This window comes from Prinia subflava, chromosome 10, assembly GCF_021018805.1.
Source record: "Prinia subflava isolate CZ2003 ecotype Zambia chromosome 10, Cam_Psub_1.2, whole genome shotgun sequence".
NCBI classification, from domain to species: Eukaryota; Metazoa; Chordata; class Aves; order Passeriformes; family Cisticolidae; genus Prinia; species Prinia subflava.
The window spans coordinates 25,831,296-25,855,441 of NC_086256.1; the positions used below are offsets into that span (position 1 = coordinate 25,831,296).

At 40.8% G+C, this 24,146-nt stretch overlaps 1 protein-coding gene across 2 annotated transcripts in view; it reads right to left on the bottom strand.

Moving 5' to 3' along the window:
• Nucleotides 1–1,434: 1,434 nt before the first annotated feature.
• BRINP3 (BMP/retinoic acid inducible neural specific 3) overlaps nt 1,435–24,146 on the bottom strand; it is a 206,833-nt gene continuing 184,121 nt past the window's right edge. For both annotated transcript variants that reach the window (XM_063406514.1, XM_063406515.1), the window contains exon 8: nt 1,435–5,097. In XM_063406514.1, the coding sequence (XP_063262584.1) occupies nt 3,981–5,097 (1,117 nt within the window). In that variant the 3' untranslated portion in view covers nt 1,435–3,980. The remainder of the gene's footprint in view (nt 5,098–24,146) is intronic.

A 24,146-nucleotide genomic window follows, 5' to 3' on the forward strand; every position in this document is an offset into this window, starting at 1 on the left:
CCAGAGAAAAGACCCTCAGACAGTTGTGGCCCCCTCCTGCATTCTCCATCCTCCTTCCTCCACGAGCTGCTTACTCAGCCTGGGAAAACTGGCTTCTTTTGGCTTTTGCCTCTTTGCTGACTGAGGTGTCTGCCAAATAAGCACTTTCACAAGAAATGCAGTCAGCATATGCATACCTTTGGATACAAAGGCTCTCCCTCAAATTCTGGGAAGAAACACCCTGAAATGTGACTACACCTCTCTCTACCTTCAGCCACTAGAATACGAACACATTTTCTTCCTGCCTATGTTTTTTCAGCAAGTAATGGGAGAAATGAGAGTTTATTCATGTTCACTACGTTTTTAGTATGATTCCATCCAGCCTCTGCATTCTGAATTTTGTCACACAGGGATTTAGATCAGTCTGGGAAACCTAATTCTGGTTCCCAGGTAGTGATAAGGGGACCCATCCTTACTGCTGTCTCTTCCCACAATAAAATTTCTGGACATTAACTTGGCTCCCACACTTGAGACATGATCTGAATTGGATTTGATTGGACAGTAGTGTTAGGAGAGTTTTGTATCAGAGAAGTCTTGACTCAAGCAAGCTGGTGACTGTGTTCTAATTAATAACTGTCTGGTTATTGCACCTGTAGTCACTAGAATTTGTTCTAAATATTGTCCTAAGTTGTCGTTGTGCCATTCCATGGGTACAGTAGTGACATGACAAGGACAAGTGGCTTTAAACAGAAGAAGTGTGTATTTAGATTAGATGTTGGGAAGAAATTTTCCCTGTGAGGGTGGGGAGGCCCTGGCACAGGGTACCCAGAGAAGCTGTGGCTGCCCCTGGATCCCTGGCAGTGTCCAAGGCCAGGCGGGACAGGGCTTGGAGCACCCTGGGACAGTGGAAGATGTCCCTGCCCAGGGCAGGGGTGACTTTAAGGTGCCTCCCAGCCCAAACTAGTCTGGATTTCCATGATTCTGTGATTCTCTATTACTATCCTTTCCTTGCTTTGGCTTTTTCTTCAGTTTATGATGGCAGGAAATAGCAGCATTGGTGAATGCCAGCAGAAAGCACCAGGATCTGATCACTCCAAATACCTGCAATGCCCAGATGGAAATGACTGCACATGGATGTAGCCACAGTTCTTTCTTCTCCACCTTTTGGTTCATATCTTAGAACAAAACTTTATTATGGATCAAGTTGTTTACTGATTCGAATTATCCAGACTGATCTTTTTCTAAAAAAGGTTCTGTTTTGAGAGCGTAGAAAGTTTCCAAATAGAAAAAATCTCAAAAGGAAAATATTATTGTCTCCTGTCTGAGAACCAGATAAACCTGTGCCTTTTTTTTCTCACTATATACTTGTGGGGATTTTTCCTATCATATTTATCTTTACAGAATCCAGTTCTGGTAAAATAGAAACTCTCTCAATTCCATGAGCCTATAGGTTCCAAAATCCAAAACTAGTCCATGACCAGTGGGCTAGGAAATCTGGCACAAAGCTAGTGAGTAATGACAGGAGGTTTCCACTACTCCAGTCCAACACAATGAATGTGTTGTGTAATAAGAAAATGATGTCCCACTTTTGGGGCTTCTTCTGATCTCTGTCTTCTAATATGGACATATGTGTGCACACTGAAGAACTTTAAATCTTGGCAAAGAAAGATATGTGAAAAAAAAAACCCAAAAAACAACCTCAGCCAAGAAAGAAAAACCAGCCTTAGGGGAAAAATTTTAAGGAGGATGAAAGGTGGGGGTGAAACCCCTCAGATCATTTACTGTGACAATTGGGTTTTTTTCTTAGTGAAGAGAAGCAAATGCTTGCCCCACACTTCCATCGTAAGCAGAAGAGGACTTTTATTTTTGCTTTTTGTCCACTTTATAATGTCAGAGTCTTTCACTTGTTTGAAAAGATTACACAAGGTGCTGAGTAGAAAAATCCAACTATCTGATTTTGCAAGTTATTGCAGTTGCCAAAGACATAACAAAAGAGCAAAAGAAAGACTTGAACATGAAAACAGGAGTGCTGAGAATTTTAACTGGGAAGATCTTACTAATGCAAGACCAAGCCAAAATCTGAACACTTAGAAAGAGGCTGGGATAAATTAATTATCAGCAAAAAAAAAAAAGCTGTAATTTGGAAACAAACATTAATTCATCTGTAGATTAGTTGCTCCAGTACCAAAAAGAAAAAAAAAAAAAAAACACCAAAACCAAAAAACAAACAAACAAAAATCTTATTTTAGTTCTGAGTGACTTCTTAGTATAAAATATCTGAGGAATAATCCAAATGGGTGGCAGAGAAACAGTAAATCAGATAAATATTTACTAAGTAAGGAGAGACAGGAATCACTGAGGAAGAGATCTCCCTTGACAGTGGGCTTTCCAAAGAGTTTCTGCCCTTCTATTATATTTTGTCCACATTTACTTAGAAGGTGTTTTCTCCCCTGTGCTGCTGGGATCTTGCTGGAAGTGAGGGGTGTGCCTTAAACTGAGATTAGGCTAAATTCAAATGACACTGTAATACAATGAAATGAATAAAGCAAATTTCATTGAATTGAAGTCCAGATGAATTAAAATTTTGTATTAATGAAATGGGGGGTTTTGCTTTCTGTGCTTGCCCATAAAATATCATTCTTTATGTAATTATTTCCCATTTAAAAAATACAAATTGACTTTTAAATCTGTGACACAGATTCAGAGTGAGTGTAAGGAGGTACTACTAAACCATTTTGTATCTATTTCCTTCACTTTACCCTCCATTTGCTAACGAGGATTTCTGACAGTCCAGCCATTTGTTCTGTTCTCTTGCAAGAGGCAGCAAAAGCCTCTTGTGAGTCCCAGGTTCTGGTGTCTCAGATGTGCCTTTTTTTCTGCCTGGATGTGTCAAATAGCAAAGAACCTAATTCTGATCCACAAACATTCACAATTAATCAATTCCAGTAATTGATAATGTTTAATTAATGACCTTCACTGTCAGCTTTATAAACTGGATTTCTTGTATCTGTAAAAGGGGATATTTTTTTAAAAACTGAAAATTCCTGCACTGAAAAGAAAGGAAAAAACACCCATCTACTAAAGAGTTGCATTGGCAGGGAAAGTTTTAACATTAATTTGAATCTAAGCAGCATGATTGTACCTGGGTGAGCAGTTCAAAACAGAGAATTCTGATTAGTATGGCATGTGTATTTGTACTTATGCTTGATTCTTTTGGTAAATATGCAAAGCCAAGGATCAGGGGGAGACTTTTGAAAAGCACTTTGGTCATTTGCAGACAGCCTCTCACCTGCAGAGCTGGTACAGCCTTCCACTGCTGTGCATCCCTCAGTTCCAACCTCCTGCCCCTCCCAAAACACTCCGTGGGCTCACTCTGATGTCTGGGTGTCACACTGAGCCCCTTGGAAAGGACAAGCCTCAGGTGGGGCACGTAGAGCATCGCTACAGTTGTCACCTCAGCCCAGCATGAGCACTTGGATCCGCATGCTAAAAGTAAAATATCCTATCACTCTGACTTTTTGACAGTTTCTCTTAAAATCTGGAGTCAATCTCTTCCCTTTACCTAGCCCTCCTGAGTTCAACACACACAAAAGTGTATCAAAGTTACTACTTTTGTGTAAGAAAAAAGAATCCCACAGCGTTTCTTTGTAATAACTGTTCAGCTACAAAATTTTATTGGTCTCCTTCTATGTTCCCTCTAGAGGATGTAATGCACAAAAGCATTGCCACGGAACATATAAAATTACAAATGAAATTTATTGTAAAAAGTAGAATGTCTTCTAGACTGGTGTCAGTATTTATTTCATTCATAAACCAAAACTGCAGGTATAATATATTCATTGTCAGCAAGTTCATGTGTGTAAATTGCCATCCAACAGTATTGACTGATATAAGACAGATATTGAAAAGACAATTTAAATTTACTCTTCCAAACATAAACTGTTCCACAAAAGCACTGTAAAAACTCCTTCAAGGTTTTGTGTTGTGCTTCACATTTATGGTTAACTACATAATTTGGTTGTGTCATAATCCACTGTGTTTGGCAATTTGGCATTAAAGGCCTGCAAAGCAGACTGGATCCTCACCACCTCACTGGTAGACAGTTTGAGTCTATGACGGAGCAGGCAAGAGAAGAGGTCCAGACGACGTTGGCCGGGTGGAGAGAGTTTATTTACACGATCCCGAATCTCCAACAGCTGCAAAAGTGCTGAGTCCTGTGAGCCCTGAGTGTAGGGGTAGTCCAGCTGCAAAATCAAGTCTCGAATTGCTTCTGGGTCGAAGTGCATGCTGTAGCCAAACACTTGGATGTTGTTGATTTTCATGTAGCCCAGATTTCTCGAGGGATCGATAAATTCCAGGGGTTCGTAGTAGATGCTCTCGTTGCCATTCGGACCGTTTGACTTTATTCGACTCCTCAAATAGATGTGCACAGTTTCAAAAAATGTCTTCCACTTGTTGCCCAGAGTCAGCGTCCAGTTATAACACTGAAGGGGTAAGTCCAGCTTAGTCCGCTCCCAGTCTGGGAAATTATTTTCGTTCACAGGCATAAACCAGCTCTCAGAGTGGCTGCCCCCAAAAGGGTTGATATAAACAGCAAGGACGGGCTCTAAGGTGCTGTTCTTAGTCAGGCAAATTTGCAGGGAGAGGCCCAGTATCATATGGACCAGGCTGGACTTGTACTTGTTGCTCTTAAGAGTCAGCAGCATCCGCTTGCGCCACGAGGGGTCGAACCAGCTGTTGAGGCGCAGGTCGTTGCTGATGAAGATGGCGTGCACCTCGATCCTCCGGTCCGTCTTCTGCAGCAGGTACCTCATCTCCAGGTCCTGCAGGTCGGTCTCGAAGCCGATGTAGTGCTCGGTGGAGTCGGCCACCTCGGGCTTGCACAGCCCCTGGCTCAGCATGTAGCCGGCGTTGCAGCTGCCGCAGCGCGTGCGGTTGTCGGGGGCGCAGCTGAGGCAGGCGGGGCCGTCGCCCACGGTGCAGGGCAGGAAGCCGTGGCAGGCCACCTGGTCATTGGGGCAGGTGCACGTGTGGGTCTCCTCGGAGAAGCTGCCCAGGAGCCCGTTCTCGTTGCAGTAGAGGAACGACTGGATGCGGTTGAGCCAGTAGTTGGAAGACCTGCAACGTTGAAAATAACTGGTTTTAACAAAGAGGGCCCTGCGCGCAACAAACACGGCTTTGTTATGTTTTATCACAAAGGGAAAAATAAAGATGGTTTTAGTGTCAGATTAAGGCATGATAGCATCTGCTGTCAGATGGATACAGGTATAAATTGCCTCTTAACAATGCAAAATCACAAAAGAAAAGTTTCCTTATAAACCCACAGGCGTGACAGGAACATTTAGTTCATGTATTTGCTTTCTCTGTGTCTTCTGTCAAGGAAGCCTGACAAAGAGGGTTTTTTTTTTGTTAAGAAACTCTTTTGACAGAGAGGTTTTTTTCTGTAACCGTCTTCAGATTAACGTCTTGATATTATTTTTGTGTGTTCTATTTGACCAAAGAAGTGCTTTGTGTATGTCTAAGTGTCTACAACTCTACAGTCCCTCTATTCTATTATGAAGACCTTATTCTTTTTTACTATCTGGAGCTGCATTGATTTATAGACAGTGAGCCAAAATTCTTTCCTAGAATAGCAATAGGTCCCTGCTCCCCACCTGAAGAGATTCTTTTGATGACTTCCAGCACTACAGAATCTCTACAGGAAGCCATGCATGAGCATGTTGTGTTTACTTTTCATCTTCAGGGACAAAATTAAAAGATCACTTTAATGTTCTTCTTGTCATCTCATTTTGGTTTCACTAGGAGGAACAGCTAATGTTCTACATCACACTGGGAAAACATACTGAAACCAACAGTTTAGGCTGATGAGGCACAGCCACTAGAAGAAAGACAATGGGAAGAGCAGAGCTACATGGAAATAGCCAGAAAAATTATCTTCTTTGCATTTTTCAGCTTCTATTATCCCTAGTAATGCACAGTTTAAAGAACTTGTTTTGCCTGCTGTAATCACATTTATTGCTGCCACGTGAATGATGGTTGTACAGTTTCTTCCCCTTTCATTACATTATTTTGGACAGAAAGTGCAAGACCCTCGTTTTCCCCTGACTGACTTTAAAGGCACATCTGCTTTTGCACCAAGGAGAAATCCATGGCATCTCCAAGTCTGATTTTTTTAGAAACATGAAAATAAAGTTCAGAAAAAAATACATCACTTTATACTCTGGTGACTTTTTAAATATTTTTCTTTTTTTTCCTTTTTTAGGGCAAGAATCTTGGTTGTTCATGGTTGGGGGTTTATATGCCTGTAGCTCTAGGTATTTTCTAGAAGCATTAGTAAATAGAATCACATGCACAACATGAACATTGTTCTTCTTTGTGCTTGTTTGAAAGCCAGCATTAAGCAAAAATATTCTGGGTGAGCTTACTCCTTTGTTCCCAGATTAAAAACCACAATGTCCATTCTGCAAGCAAGGTCAATGCCACAAAATAAAAGCTACCCCGAAACTGAGAAGACCTTGAAGCTGTCCCAGGTGGAATGGGAATTCCTGCGTGTTTTTTCTGGGCTGTTTTGGCAGCAGCCTGCACGTCTGGAGCTGTCCCAGCCAGCCCAGGTGTGTGTGACCCTGGTGCCCATTTTTGGGGCTGAACCCTCCTGTTTGCTGCTATAACCCCGTGGGCACCACAGCGACCAAAACAGAACAGATTCTTCCCAAAGGAGGGAAACCAACCTTCCAAAGCCCTCTCTTTGCAGCTTCTCCCTAATCCTTTGTGCTTCTCTGTGCTTATTTAAGACTTGATACTGAGTCCCAAAAGCTGCTGGAGGTAAGATATAAAAGTCTGATATGTTTACTTTAATTCTTTAATTAATGCCACTTGATTCACAATAGCCTTCATAAAGTTGTTGCCTTCTGATTTATCATACTGGACAGATAACTGGGCAGATTTCAAGGCTGTATTATTTACATTTTAACCTCCAAGCTTTCTGCTGGTGTTGTTACTCCCAAGTGCTACACATGACTACTGACATTGACTGGGTTTGTGGCTGAGACTTTCAGCATCCTCCTCCACTTCTGCTGGGAACAGGAGTCCATGACTCTGACAAGTTTTGTTATATATTAGGAATGCATTTCCAGAACACATTTCCAGAAAACCTCTTTCTACACAGACCAACTCTGAGCTTCCAGCTGCGGTTTTGAATTCATCTCAGTAGAGGATAAACAGCCAAAGAGATTTTCTGAGTGAATTTTTGAATATCAATTTATTGAGGTGGATTGGGTGTCCCTGGAAAGGTTTTGTCAGCAGAGGGGAGGGCACAGTGGTGTTCTCTGGAGGAAGAAGCCAGGGGTGGGACACAGCTGGGTCCGTGGAGTTTCAGCTGGTTCCAGCCAGATGTTCTGATCTTGACTCAAGAGCTTTTTTATCTTCTCTCCTTCTCCCCTCCTATTGAATGCAGTGAATGAGAGAGTGGCTGGCTATGTGGGGGCAGTGATTGACCCAACACACAGCAAGATAATTTCCACCTTAAAGTTGATCCCTGATATGTTTCACGTGCCCTCTCTTCCTCTTAGATCTGGTCAGTAGCATTATAATTTCTCATATTTATATGTGACGTTACTACTTATAATTATTTGGCATTGCAACAAGTTAAAAACTGGTCTGCATATTAGGGTTTTTTTCATATAGCAAAGGTTTTGTGAGGGAGTTCTTTCATGGTTGGATGGGAAAAGTATCTGGAATGCAGGGTGCATCAGGCAAAGAAAAAAGTGAAAACTGTGGCATTGCTTCAGAGTGGAGGAGAGAGTGGGACTGGGAACACAGGGAAGATGACTGGAAGAGGGACAGCTGGTGAGGAATTTGGCCCTCTTGGAAGACAAGAATTTTCTGCTGTTGAAATAAGCCTGCTTAAACCAGCAACATTAATTTACTGGCAAGGATTGATTTGGTTTGGGCTACTCACTTTTTCAACCACATGGTGTATAAAACATTGGTTTTTTCTTTATTAATGATGCAATCTACTGTTTCAACGATTATGAGAAGCAAAATCTTTAAAGTCAGTTATTTTTTGTTCTTTTTTATGTTTACTGAGCCTACCTTCCTCCTTTTATTTTGTTAGGGAATGGAAGCAGCAGTTTAAAAAGCTGCACAAAATTACAAGTTGCAAAATTAAGGGTTTTTTCTATAACTTAGTTATTTTGTTTGTAACTTAGTATTACCTATCTTATTTAAATTGCTATGTCTTTGATGATTAGCAGTTGCAAAGAGGTCAACAGCTTCAGAGGGAAGGAGGTTATCTCCTTATCCCAATGAAGTTCAAAACAGTAACATTCTAATATTATTGCCTTAATTTGATTTCTTTTTGACCTGATTTTAACCAGAGAGATTTCAAGAAGAATCTGCTTATCTTTGATTATTTAACAAATACAGTCTATTTAAAAAATAAAAATTTACTTCCTTATTTAACTGCTTGTTTTAAAATAAGTCATTAAGGAATAACTGTTACTCTTTGTAAATTCATTGCTTTCAGTGGAGCAAATTAAGTAAATCATGTGAAAGTACATAAAATGTTGGTGATACCTACTTTATTTAAACCACTCATCCTTAACTGGATAAATTCACACTGGCATGGCATTACAAAATTGTTCTTTTTCTCCTAGAAATTCAAGACCTGGTAAATTCTGGACCCAAGGGAGAGGTTTGAGTGGAAGCAGATGTGTCCTGCAGGTCAAAGCCTGGCTGCTCAGCTGGTGCCCTGGAGGCTGCCACGGCCACCCTGAGGACGGTGGCAGCTGGGACAGAGGGGGTGCCAGAGAGGAAGGGAGGTGACATCTGCAGTGCCAGGCTTGCTGACCCTGTGGCCAGGGCTTCAAGCACTGTTAGCTTGGGGCTGGGGTTCCAATGGGAGCTGGGGAATAGAGCATGCAGGGAGAGAGGCTGTTTAGTGGGGTTTGGAACTGCAGAATTCAGTTGGAATGAGGTGATCTTTAAGGTCCTTTCCAACCCAAAGCATCCTGTGATCCTTTCTGTGCAGAAAGTGGTGAGTCCAGGGACCCTTCTCTGTGCCTGGACATGGATGTGTGTGGGAAACAGGCAGATTTGGACACACTTACAGTAATGTGAATTCCTTGATATCACAGAGGTGTGGTGGAGGGACAGAGACTCCTCGGTGAAATCAGGTAAGAAGGGGAACAACTGCACTTCCCACAAAAAAAAAGACTACAGAACTAAAACTTCTCTATTGAACGAGCAATGGACTCATCCAGGGCAGGGATGAGAGGAGAGAACAGTGAAAGGGGCACTCTCAGAACCTTTGCACACCCTAAGACAAAAGGAAATGGATGAAGCCTCTCTTAACCAATTGGGGAAAGCAACACGACCACAGGTGCCCTGAGCAAGGCTTGAAAGAGGTCTCCAATTATTCTTTTAACAAAAACATATTATTATTTGATTTGGAAAATTACATTTGTTGGCCTGATGTGCTACTTTTCCAATCACTGGGGTATGGAACCAGCTTCCAAACTTAATGAAACCAGCAAGAATATTCCCAGTCACTCAACAGAGCTTCAAATAAAAATGGGATGCTTGAGATACCTATGTCTTCCTCACCATGCAAAATTATGTGATAATTTATAATCAAAAGCTATTTCTGGTGATTCACACACTTGGAATCACAGCTTTACAGTAGAAATAAAGTAATTCTTAGTTTAATGAAACATGAGACTTGATAAGTACAGGATACTTGTCAAATCATATAATGAATTGTATCTTCCTTGAAATTGTTTGGAAATTTTTTAAACTTCTTTTGTTTATTAATATCAATTCATTGAAATCAACTTTTCAGAACTAGCACAAAAGTACTGAAGAAGTGCTAAATCTGGATAGAATTTCTATGAAAACATGAATATTGATTGTCCTATTAGTAGAAAACCTGTTGTCTCCATAGGAAATAGATCATTAAGCCACTGCTCTGACTTACGAATACTGAGCCAGGTAACCCATCCAAATTCCAAACTCCTGCCTTTTAGTTAAGACCCAAAAACTGGGTCTCCATTATTCTGGAGTTTAAATCTCACCACTGACTGCAAAGAGATTCTGCTCACACAAATCATATCCCTCATGGAAGAACAATTCCTCCCTCCTTATTAACTTGCTTGATCAAACATGTCAGGGTGAAAATACCTAGAGGTGCACAGCAATATTCCACAAATCTTCTCAGTTCTTAAAACTTACTTGGGAGAGATTGTTAACTAATTCTGCTTCAATGACAACTTCAGCTCCAGCTTTACTCATTTCCTACTCTGCTACAAGCTCAGGCAATTGTTGCAGGGTGAAGAGAGTCCTGTGGTTAAATCTGCTGCTGTATAAACTGCACCAGCTTTCAGCTGGAATGCTTGCAGGGCAAAGAAAGCCTGCCAGATAATCTCATTTTTGCACAAGCCTGGTAAAAAATATGATAATCCTAGGGAAGTTTATGCAGCAATTAACATCAGCCAAGTTTCTGATGAGAATCTTAATGAGAGACATAAATCATCATTCTAAAGTGCATTTAAAATATTTTTAAAAATTCTTTTTCTTATTATGAAAAAAAAAACAACCTTAAAAACAGGATTATTTTCACTAGAGCAGTTGCAAGCTTGATCCAAACCATATGCCTATTCCTGTTCAGCACACTGTAACATTAAATGTAAGAACAAAGCACTATGGTCACCCTATAGAATAGCTGGAGCTAGTATTTAATCATGATATGACACTTTTACCTCCTTCTCTGCCTCACTAAGTGCTTAACATCTGTTGTACATCAGATGGCTCAGTAGCAGATGATGAGTACTCAGTGAGGCAGATGCTAAGTAAAAAAATGGAGACAATTTAACAAGAAGAGGAGAGGCAGTAAAATACCCATTACCTACTTTCCCTTCCTTTGGAGGCCAAGTCCAGTGTAAATCTGTGAGACAGCAACATCAACACCAAATGCACTCACAGACATCTCTGCAACGTCCTAGTCTGTATCAGGTGGATTTACATCTTGGGAAGGACAAATCAGACTCCAAGTACTTTGTTTCTGTGCTGTGATTCAAAACAACAACAGTAATTGCTGCTTAATTTGATAATGGTTTTTATGAGAATGTTGTTTTCTTCTAGGAATCAGGGTAAAGCTACCAACTGCACAGAGCAGCAAGTGATCGTGGAATCACAGAACCAGAGAATGGTTTGGGTTGGGAGGGACCTTAGAGCCCATCCAGTGTCACCCCCTGCCCTGGGCAGGGACACCTTCCACTAGCCAAGGTTGCTCCAAGCCCTGTCCAACCTGGCCTTGGACACTTCCAGGGATCCAGGGGCAGCCACAGCTTCTCTGGGCACCCTGTGCCAGGGCCTCACCACCCTCACAGGGAACAGTTCCTTCCCAATATCCCATCTGACCCTGCCCTCTGGCACTCCATCCCTTGTAAACAATCTCTCTGTCTCTTTCCTGTGGGTTCCCTGCAGCCACAGTGAGGTCACCCCAAAGCTTCTCCAGGTGAACAATCCCAGCTCTCCCAGCCTTTCCTCCCAGCAGAGCTGCTCCATCCCTCTGCTCATCCTGGTGCCTCCCCTGGGCTCTCTCAGCAGCTCCAGGTCCCCCTGTGCTGGCCCCAGGGCTGGGCAGCTCTGCAGGTGGGGCTCTCACCTGAGCACAGGGCACAGGGCAGAGCCCCCCGTTCCTGCTGCCCACACTGGGGCTCAGCCCAGGGCACGGGGGGCTCTGGGCTGGGGCAGCTCCAGCTCTCCCCCACAGCAGCCCCCAGCCCTTCTGCCAGGGGCTCCCTCTGCTCCTCCCCAGCCTGGACTGATCCTGGGGGTTGCCCTGACCAAGTCTTGTTCAACCTCCTGGGAGTCCCATGGAGCAGTTCTGGAGTTTGTCCAGGTCCCTCTGGATGTCATCCTGTCCTTCAGGGCTGTCACTGCACCCTCAGTCTCCTGTCACCTGCAAACCTGCTGAGGTTGGCCTTGACCCCTCTGTCATTAGAAGACTGAATGTTTTTTTAGTTTATTCAGCCTCACAAAATTAACCACCACTCAAATAAACGTGCCTGAAATCATTTTACTGTGGCTGGTGTTAGAGGCATGGCAGTGAGGCTTGTGGTGACACTGCAAACTCCACTCCCAAGGATGGCAGAGAGGAGCTGTTCTGAATTCACATCTCACAATTTCACAGCTGCTTTGCCTGAGCCAGGTACTTTAAGGGCGGTCCTAAGGTCTGGGTTATGTGGACCATGGTGAACACAAAGAGTTGGGTAAAGTAGGGAAGGATTAGGATGCTTTTCTGAATGCATGGAAAGAGAAACCTCTGCCTAAGGGATGCCTGTTAGCACACACAGAAAGGATATTAATTAGCATGGAATTTTAATGGAAATGTTGTCTCTGTATGCCAAAATTGCTTCCAACACTGAGGAGGATTCAGTAACTAAAGAAATCTGTCTCAGTGTGAAGTGACTGGATGAACCTGGAGCATGATTCTGGATTATGTTCCTGGGTTTATTCACAATCTAAACTGAATCTACTTTGAATTACAGAGGCAAAATATCTTGTTTTCCCTGATAATCACATTTAAGGAGAGTCTTTCCAGACCCCCTAGCCCTCATGCCACCATTCCCAGCTGTTGCCTGGGCCCCTCAGGGCTGGTACAGTATAGTTTTAAATCAGTAATATATGTCCTTCCTTTTAAATTCCAGATAGTCTTTATATTATGAGAAGTAGAGGAATTAAGCCCCTACATTAAGTGGTTGAAACCTGTTGCATCTCACAGAGAAAACTGCCATGGTTTTCAAGATATTTCAAACTCAACAATATTTTGGCACTAAAATATGTAATATTTCAGGGGATATTTCTAGCTGGTCTCTTATGAGTCAATTTAAAAAGCTTTGTAGTTTTAACTACGTAGAATTACACCCTTATAACTCTCATGGTAAAATTTTTCTAATATGAAACATTTCTGCCACACACACCCCCAAAAGAATAATTATTAAAAAAATAGGATAAACTATCCACAATTCTTTTGTTATGGCCCTAATAATGACCATTGTGGTATATTTAATTGGGAATCAAGCTGCTTTGTAGCACCAAATATTTGTGTAAAGGGAGCCAAATCAGAGACAAGATTTGAAAGCTTCTACTAAATAATGATCCAAAGTGCAGCAAGGACAAAGGAAATGCACAGAAAAGTAATTAATGGAGTCAATTGTAGAACAAAAGGCATCAGAACTGTTAGAAAATGAGGAGGTTACATGTAAAGGAGGAAGAAACTTGCCACACACAAAACTCCACCAAAATACTCCAGCCAAAAACCACCAAACCACCAAGGAATGTGTGCTTCCTGGAGCCACTCACCTCTTGGGTATCAAAGTGTGTGTGCTTGTGTTTGTAGTGTTGGATCTGTGAAAAGCTGACCTTGGCTCACAGATTAGCCACTAATTTTGTGGAATTTTAGGTGGGATTTTCCAGATTTGTCTTTAAGTATAAATATTTTTTTAAAAATGAAGTTATTATAAGGCTTAACTAAATGCCTCTGTGGCAGGTTAATAAGCCCTTTTAAGGCATTGGAAAAGTAATATTTACTGCAATCTAGTCATCCTTTTTTTGTGGGAAGAAAAACTGTGGAAACATCACAATATTGAGCAAACCAAAAGCAAACACTGCTGCCCTGCCTTTCCTTTTCCAGGGAGAGGTCAGATGAGGGTGTGATAATGCTGTGTACATTACTGTACAGAACCCTGGGACAGCTGAGGTTGGAAAGGGGCTTTCAGATAATCTAATCCAATCCTCCCCAATGGGCAGGGACACCTTCCACTGTCCCAGTTTGCTCCAAGCCCTGTCCAGCCTGGCCTTGGGCACTTCCAGGGATCCAGGAGCAGCCACAGCTTCTCTGGGCACCCTGTGCCAGGGCTTTACCACCCTCATCTTAAAAGGAATTTTTCTTTATGCCCAGTCTAAAAGTGCCTTCTCTTATTTTAGAACCACTGCCCTTTGCCCCCTCACTACAGGCCTTCTTTAAAAGTTTCTCTGCATACTTCACGGAAGTCCATTCATGTCTCAGTCTGTATTGATGTTGCCCAGTGCATTTTCCCTGCATTTCTGCCAGGCTTTCCCTCCCAGCTGGATTTATTAGCCCCAAAAGATGCTCACATTAATGTAGAACAAGGGCCACTGGCAGCTCTTTGCTCTGTGTTCAGCAGACCATAAGGTAGAGGTAAAAAGGAAAGAAGTGAAGGAACACCCTGACTTGGAAAAAGGAGAAAAATTAAAGAGGATTTTGATATGAAAATTCCTTCACTGAATAATTTAAGATGGAAGTGTAAACGTAGCTAATTCAGGGGTTTCTTTGAATTTTAATATATATATATAGCTGGCATAAACCTAATTTCAATATTTAATCTCTAGGACGAAGGCAGTCAATAGCAGCTACCAAGACCAACTGGATTCCCTTGTCAAGATCTCAAGGCCAAATGCACAACAATAGTCTAAGTTGTTTGTGTGAACTGTACTGGCAACAATAACAAGATGTACCAGCAGCTCTAGTAGGTACTAGAAATTCTAAAATTAATGAAAAAGTAGCCTTGACTGAAAGCTCTTTGTATATAGTGTAGCAGATCACAAAATCAGTGGAAGATGAGAACAGAATGCTGTGTGTTTTAATTCTGTACTTCAGATAGGAGGAAGCAGCATCCATGCTTCTGGAGTATTTCCTTCAAAACAGGAGTAAAATAGAAAGTTCAGAGACTGGAGATAATTTCTGAGCTAAAGCCTTCCAATATTTTGTAGGATAATTAAAAACCAAGCAAAAGGGTAATTGGTAGGGTTACTAAACTGTAACAGACCCACAAAAACCCCACTGCTGGCAAAAGCATACAAAGTTTTAATCATGGTAAGGGATAAACCTGGATATGAAAGGAGATTTAGCACCAGAAAAAGCAGCCATGAGTTCCAGAGTTTCTGGAATTAAACCTCATCATCCCAGGTAAAATCAGAGCCTCATTAACAGCCAGCAGCAGAGAGGAGAGTCCATGATTATATTTGTGAAGCTGATACAAGACCATTACACCTTTCCATTTTCCTATTGCTTTTGAGACAGGACCTTTAGTCCTATTTTAGGCATCCTTATTCCTAGATACAAATAACTGAAATAAACCAAACCAAACAAACAAATAAATGAAAATCTGTTTCTGCTAACTTTGTGGCAGATATAAGGGTGGAACTGGGGAAAATCTGCTTTTATTCCTGGCTTATTTCTGTGTGATGATGACTGTGGACCAATCACTTGCTCTTTCCTTTGGTAATGATCCTTATTTTTTCCCTGCTGTTTCCTATTTGGATTATAAATGTAGTTATCTCTAAAAGCTACCGTAGCATAAGCAGCAACAATCTGTCATTTTCTTCCATTGTGTGGAACCAGAAGGATTACAGCAAAGCAAGAATCTCCCAGACAAGAGTAATGGTCTTAATTAAAATATACAAAACTCAGTTCTTATTCATACCTCGCTTATCATGTTATTAAACAAAATAAACCAAAATAAGATTGTGAGATCAGTGTGCTTTTTTTTTCTCTAATTTTAAAATAACTGAAAATAACTATCATTTCGAGCAAACCCTTAAAATTTTAATACAGGCACAAAACACATTGCAGAAGAGAGGTTTGGTTTTCTGCCATGGTATGCTCAGATAAATTGGAAGGACACCCTTTAATTTCTGAAGGAAAATTAAAGGCTGTCTAGAAAAGTTGGATCCTGCTGTTTCAAAAACAACACATATTTCACTTCACTTAATAATGTATAATACTTGTAATAGGATGTCACTTGTGGAACAGTCATAGACAGGGGAAGTATTAAAATAGATGGCCAAATGTTGCATGTCTATAAGATAAATTAGGAAACAGACTTGCAACAATGCTTATAACAAATATCAAGTGATTGTATCTCCTGGGACATTCTTGTCTTCCTCAAGCAATCAAAACCACAGCCTGAAATACAATATAGAAGGTGACAGAAAGGGTGAAAAAAGAGCAGTTTTCTACATGTTAATCTGCATAACAGAAAAAAGAGAGTGAGGGGCCAAAATCCCACCTTGGAAGATATGGAATTGTGATCTGCACCACCACAGGAACTCTGAATCATGTCCTGAAGGAGTGACAACTCTTATTGCAACGAAAGGCCATGTTACTCCTCAAATGCTGTTTTTCTACACAGGTAATCTCCTTCTGATGAGTTCATCCCCTAATGGTATTGTATGCCTTTATATGCCATAATATTCAAGGGTGGATAGAAAGTCTCCCCATGCAGAACAGCTTCCTTGGTACCTTGGAATTTTTATTTAAGGGAATAAAATTAAAAACACACAGAGAAACCCATCCAAAACAACAACAAAAAGCTAACAAAATACTCAACCTGTTGATGTACTTTAAATTCCTCCTTAGTAAAACTAACAGGCTGCTACAGAAGGAATTAATTTAAGGACCTTGTCTTTCACAAAGAATTCCTAAGTGTTCACATGAAGAACCAAGAGTGGATTGGAGCAGACAAGAATTCCTTGCAGGAGAAAAAGAAAAGAACTGTTGGAGAATCTGTTTTTCTGACAAGTGGCATATAACATTTCAGAGCCTACAAAGGCATGTGTTTTAAAGCATATTTAGCACTCTTAACAGAGTCATTCTAAGAATCTTGGATTATAATCACAGTGGGACACTAAAGGCGCTGGAAGAATTCTGTCATTAACAAGGTCTCTAGTATGTTTTATATAAATACATACATATATATGTATACACACACATATATTTATATACATACATATATATACAAAACACACATTCCTCCTTCATACCCTAGGCACACTCAGAAAGTTTTATCTGTCCATTCCAGAAAGACCAGGTGCTTCCAGCTGGGGAAAATAAAAAACCAAATCTACAAAAATCCCCTAAAAAAAAGTCCTCCCAAAAACACACTCAGGTGCTCTAAATGAACAAAGGAAACGAGGGTCATGATGGCATTAGGGGAATGGTGATGACACTAATTAAAGGAAATGAATAATGGAGAGATAAAATTGAATTTTTTTCTGAGGACAGAGAAATGGCAAAGACCTCATTTTCTTCACCACTTTGTGCAGAATTTTCCACCACCTATATTTCAGTATCTTTGCACTTTAAATTCTTGAAACTCATGAAGGTTGGTTAAATTTTAAGACGGTGAATGAGGTCATGAAACATGAAGAATGTCACAGTGTTAGTTTTTAAATGTTTAATTACTGGGGTAAAAGCACAACCAAAATGTCCCCAAAAGGATTCCATCCCTTCTTGATATTGCAAATGATTTTGCACCTTCTGTTGTATTTATAGTAGAAGTGACAACAAAAGCCTGAAGACATGATCCATATTGAAAACACCAATCTGCCTCCGGAGCCTTTGCCTTGAAGAGATCCTAATCTAAGGACAAGCCAGACAAAATAAATAGAAATGGGCTGTAGGGTGGGCTCACAGTGGTTTTAGAGCTGCAGTGAGGGATGGTGAGGACTGCAGGGGGTAACTGCAGAGCCACTTGCTGAAATACAAGTCTGGATCTTTAATTATCTCTCTGTCATACAGAAGATTTCCTGCTGAACAACAAGGAATAGCCACAAAAATAGCATTAATGCCCCCAGGCAAACATGTCATCCATGATTTCTCCTGTTTGTCCAACACATGGGGTTTGGAAGGATCTTTTGCATGGGTTCTAGTGGACAAGGTGGGTTAGCATTTATACTGAAGGGGAGTTTGCAGGGACAGGCAGGTTTTGGTGGGATCTTGTCCAGCCTGCCAACCATGGCACTTTCATCCCATCACTGATGACTTTTCCCCCTTCCCAAGCTGCTGCCATTTGTGGTGCTTCTGATGGACAGCAAAGGTGAGAGGGTTTGTCAGGGCAGGTAAACGGGGCTGCAGCACAAACCCTCTCACCCTGGTGAGTAATTACACAGCCTCTGCCACGCCATCCATCTCCTGTGGCAAAAAGGACTGAGGAGCCCAAATCCACACACAGTCCAGTGCTTTTCACGAGGCTGTTTACAGCCAGGATTGAAATGATGCCTTAAGTTTTACTTTTCATGTTTTTCAGACTCTGTGCTGCCCAGGGGTGCAGTTCTGAGCCTCACGTTCAGTGCTGCTGAGCTCTCTGCACAGAGCAGGGACACAAAACAAATCCTTCTCCTGCTCAACACCAAGGACAACTTTCAGGCCCAAAAGCACAAACAAGGGTGGCTGAAGGGAGGAACAAGAAGGATGGGACCTCACAGCCTGGAGCTGGAATTGGACAATTAAACCCCAAAATGCAAATGGACCAAAACTTATCAAAGTGTGAGACCTCGTGACTGTTTGTCCATTCTGTGACCATTCTTAGTCCACCTTGGCTGCAGCCCTGGTCAGGCCCTGTCCTGCCCAAGGTGGATCCTGGAGGCCTTTCGATAAATCCCTACTTTATCCTCCAGCTCTGGCCAGTCTCTCTTTCAGGTCAGCCTTCTAAAAGCATGAGACATCCCCAGAAAGTCAGAGAAAAACTTTGCTCAAATCCTTTCTTGGATTTTGAAGTTTACTCTTAGGAATCAAACACTCCTTCTCCAAACCCCAAACTGGCTGTGATACAAGGAGGGCAAATTAACATTGGCTTTACATCTGGCAGGAGTTTTACAATCAGTGCTGCTCACTGCAATATAGATCTGTCAGGCATTACTGTTATCTGAATGCCTATTACTCCCTTAATCTATGTAATTCACCTCACTATGGGCTTGCTCCAAAAATAATTATGACAGTAGTAAAAAGGACCCCTTTAACTTGACAGCATCCCTGATCAGTCACTTGTATAGTCCTAATATTTTTAATACTAGCCTGTAGCTCTGTGAGAAACCACAGAAGCTCCTGCTCAGTGATGTAATTTTAAAAGTAATTTTAAGAGTACCACCTGTCCTTGTAACCAGCAGTATATTGCCAGTGATCCTTATTTACTCAAATAAAACTTGACTGAATTCTTTTAATACTCTACAGCAGTTTTCCACTGGCTGCCTTTAGTTTCTATGGAAACACATTCAATTATTATTTTGTCACACAGGACTGAATTGCTGCATAGACTCCCCATCCACAAATGGGCACTTGAACTCTTGAATGAAATATCTCTACCCTCAGCTCTAGAAATAAAGGTTTGTTGGGTACTCAAAGACCATTTAGTTTCCCCGCATGAAATGATTGTGATGGGGGAGAAAATTCAAGTTGTCATGGCATAATCTTTAATGCATCCTACTAAATACTGCAGCTTGAGGATCTCAATGATTTCCCATCTTCGAGTTGAGGATGATATGAGGGTAAAAATAGCCATTATAGAGAGGGAGATAGGGTTGTTGTGGGAGAAAGCCTCATTGTCTTGCCAAGGGAGTCATTGTTTTCCTACTGATCTGCAATTTAATCTTCCACTTAAAATATTCTGCTGAAGTTGAGCATGGTTGTTGAGGTTGTTTCACAGACCTTTTCAATTCTGACCTTAATATCGTTTACATTTTCATCTTTTATGGTTTGCACCATGAAAAACCTGAGCTTGTTTTCTGGTAATGCTGTCTACCATGAAAAACACAAGCCCATAAAGATAAACCCATTAGATGGAGTGCAAAACAACATCTGCAGTGCCAAGGCATAATCCCCCAGCCCCAAATCTCAGTGTTTGTCCTCCAGGTGATCTGAGGTCAAGTCCAGTCCTCACATTCAGGAACAGAAGGTGGGAAGATGTGAGATTGGCTGAATTCTGCCATGAGACCCCAGAGAGATAATTCCTGTGGCCTCTCCTAAAGCAAGAGTCATGACTTGGAGTCAGGGCACTCCTGTCTAGAGACAGAACCGCTGGAATTCAGACACAAAGTGAAGAGGAGATGACCAAAAATGCAAAAGCCCACTGCAGAAGCCTGGCTTTAGCACTGTGGCAGCCAAAAGAAAAATAACCTTTCTCAACTCTCATACTATGCTGCAATAAAATTATGTTTAATGTTGGAAAGCATTTTTTTATTATTATTTTCTATCCGACTAATTTTAATTTCTGTTACAGGCAGTTGTTTGTTTTGGTTTTTTTAAAATTCATTTATTTGTTTTTCTTTATATACGATCTCTTTGGAGCACAGAGGGGGGCAATATCTTCTATAAACAAACTGCTAATTATTAACACCTTGTACATAACATTGACCAGGTTTTCCTCTAAATATCACAGGGACATTTGTTATTAATACGTGAAAGATGGTCTACAAACTTTTTTCTAGGCAAACTCAGCAAATATTGAGGAAAACACATCATTTTCATTGTGCTGGGAGTTGTCTTATTCTGTTCCAGACTCAGAGAAGTTATGGAGCAGCTCTCTTATTTGGGAGGAGGTGGAAGCAGCATTTTGTCCCCACATCAGATAGATGGGAATGGGTAAAACATTACTTTCCCTTTTTTTTGCCAGTGACTGATTCATAGTGGACATTGCTGCAATTCTTTTCCTTCTCGAGCAGAGATTTTTCTCAGATGTGATTGATGGATGAGACTTTCTGCCCACAAAGGACACCGTGCCAAGGACAAAGAGACACAAAGCTCCTTCTGAGGGTCACATGAGGTCACATCACAGTGAACTCAGAACTAGCACTCCATTACCCTTTCCTTTCCTTTCCTTTCCTTTCCTTTCCTTTCCTTTCCTTTCCTTTCCTTTCCTTTCCTTTCCTTTCCTTTCCTTTCCTTTCCTTTCCTTTCCTTTCCTTTCCTTTCCTTTCCTTTCCTTTCCTTTCCTTTCCTTTCCTTTCCTTTCCTTTCCTTTCCTTCCTTTCCTTTCCTTTCCTTTCCTTTCCTTTCCTTTCCTTTCCTTTCCTTTCCTTTCCTTTCCTTTCCTTTCCTTTCCTTTCCTTTCCTTTCCTTTCCTTTCCTTTCCTTTCCTTCCTTTCCTTTCCTTTCCTTTCCTTTCCTTTCCTTTCCTTTCCTTTCCTTTCCTTTCCTTTCCTTTCCTTTCCTTTCCTTTCCCTCATCAAATACCAACATTAAAACAGCAACAAAACCAAAGAGAAGAGAAGCCCTGCAGAGTTTAGGAGTGCAGATATTTGGGCTCACCCCTAAATCCAGGCTATTCTATGCAGATAACAGGAATCTCTCATTTATTTGTCTTTTCATCCTCTTACACTGAAAATGGCTCATGAATTTCCCACCTCCAGCCCGTTCCAGCGTGTGCTGAGCCCTGCTGAAGGTGCCAGTCACCTGTGCAGTACATTTTCAGAGCCTTTGAGCAGCAGTGATTGAGCTGAGCTGTAGGAATAACCAGCCTCCCTCCTCAGGCTCCACTACCAGGTAAGTGATTGGTGGAGAAGCTGTTTCAGACACCTCTCATGATTCTCCTGGTTTGCCACTACAGGAGTGGAGTCACTGAGCAGTGAATCTAATTTAGTGCATGAGCAGCACTCATGTTCTGCATGACAATAACTTGCAAATACTTTCTCAGGCACTACATTTTCAGGCTCAGGGAGCCCTCTCCAATTAAAAACAGATTGTCCTTAATAGAATCTATAAATGTGAAGTAGAGTATCTGTTCTATTTTCTTTTGCTAGATTTTTTTTCCTTTGTAACAAGTTTAACCCAACTGTTTTCAGCTTTATTGTCCTGATAAGACAGCAAATTCCATTTCCTGCCATCTGTTGCTAAATTTGCAATTTTCTACAGGATCACTAGGTATATAGTGGGGGGAATTTCTGTTTGTTGCTTTGGAGAACTTTGGAGATAGGCAAAACGATTCTCACTTTTTTGGCTTGCCAAACCCAACCCTGATGGGTATTTAATACAAATACTAAAGAAAAATCTGATTAAGATTCAGCTCCTACATTCTCTTCTTTGTCAGGCCCTTTGCCAGCTTCATCTGTTTCTCCAAACTTACAGTTTATTTTCTTGGATGTAATGGTTTCTTAAGCCTGTTTTTTATTCAAGTGGTCCTTTGCATTCTCTATTAACTGCTTATGCATCTGATTTTGATGGATCCCTCCTTTCAATACCCAAGAATTTGTAGAGATGATTCATTTTGCTGTAGCACTGTTCCAGTTACTCTGTGCCCATGTGGAAACACATTTGCTCTTTCTGCTAACTCTTAAATCTACATGTTTGATTGTCAAACTCACACCTCCTTGATGTTCTCCAAAAGCTGGAAAAGATCTCCTGAAAAATCCATCCATGAGGATGGTCCTGACAATTAACAGATATCTTAAAGCAAAAGGAAGAAGCAGCAAATAGATGTTCATAAATTATTTGAAACCGAGGGAATTTCAGGTACAAAATGTGGTCATAAATGAACACAGAGCAGTTCTCAAATGTGTAGGTGCAAAGGAGATAGCCACTGAGGATAAACCCTCATAACTTGGTCTCTGGCTCCCTTATTTACAACAGTCTCACTGCCATTTAAGTGTTCTGGTTTGGGATCCCAAAGGAACCACTCATGCTTGTTTTGGTTTAACGTTGCATGTGTTCCCACTTGGATTCTGAGGGGAAAAAGGCTCATTTAGCAGTATGGTCTGTCAGTGCTGCCTGCCATTCCTATGCTATTTCTGCCAACAGGATCTGGAACTGCTCACATAATACCTAAAAAACTCAGAAAGGGTCAGAATTATCAAGAAGATTGAGTTTCTCCATGTTTTATGAAAGTAGAAAGATAGCCCATAGAATGGAGAAACTGTTAATTTGCAATGTGAGCCCAAATAATCCATAGATTCACATGGGAATTCAGCAATGAGAGGCTAATTTATAGGGAAACAGGAGCTGTTAGTTTCAGCATTTACAGAACTATTTTCTCTTTGAATCACTTTTTTTTGCATTTTTTTATTTTTAAAAAAAACAAAGATCCCTGAAAAAACCCTTCAACTATTAATTCAACATATTTTTAAAAGAATAAAGAATCACAATATGTTTTAACCATAGGCCATAATATGTTAATATGCATTTACATTATTTATCATTCAAAGGGTTTTGCAGAGGTTGGTATATTTGCATTATTCCTACTTGTTTTGAGGTAAGGCAATGTCACCTGTTATTATTCACATCTTGCTGACCTGTTAAATATACCTTATTGCATTTATGCTTTTCCTAGCTGTAACTATCCTTTCAAGAACTTTAGAAGCACGGAAGTGGCACTGCAGTAATGTATGGGAAATAGTTCAGTGTTTGGCTTTAGTTAAGTACATCATCATTGCCTCGTAAATGTGTGCAATACCCTGTGCTTCCAAATAAACAGCTGAAAAAAAAAGGAGGCTTCCCACAGAAAACTGGGGGGAGGAGGGGTATTGTATTAAAATACAGTTAGTATTTGTCCTTATTCATTCACTAAAAGATTAACATATCTGTGACAAAATAAAAATTATTACAGGAAAATTGGTACTGAGGCCATGTCAGCAGCTGGTCTGGTCTTTAACATATATTCTGAAGAACACAGAGTACAGAAAAGTGGAGTTAATGAGTATTAGTCTTCTATTAAAAGTATTTTTTTAAATAGCTGAAACCCTACCCAGTAAATTTTATTTGTGTAAAGAAACTTGAGAAATTTTTAAATTATTTATGGCTAATATTCTTCATACTGTATCTCTTTGATATCTTCCAAGACTGAGAGCAGATCAATACAACTCCTGCTGCAGGATCAATCTGAATCCTTTTACATATGGATACAGTTAAAATTAATGAAATAAAAGTATTAACATTTAATTACTGGTAAAGTTACATTGTCTCACAAATAACAGCAAAAAGGAATGGAGAAAAACTTAGGTGATAAGAAATGTCTCTTCTTGTGACTCAACTGGTCACAATAGAATCAAGGACTATGAACCAAGGAAAAATTGATTTTTTTATATGAAAGATTTTTAATTTAGAGAGTCACCATACAGAGGAACTCTGATTCTTATGCCATGAGATCAGTGGGCATCTTCCAGCTGATGCCAACAGCCCATGAAAAAAACTTTCTTTGTGACAGGGTTTTCACATGACACATGGCAGCAATTCTAATTCCAGCTGGGTTTCAGCAGAGTTTAGATGGCTGCAAATTTTTATCTTGCAATTAGTGGGCAATGAGAGCCATAAGTCAAACACCCTTTTATGCAGAGCTGTTCATAGCTCTATTAATATATTTCTCCTCTGTATCTATATA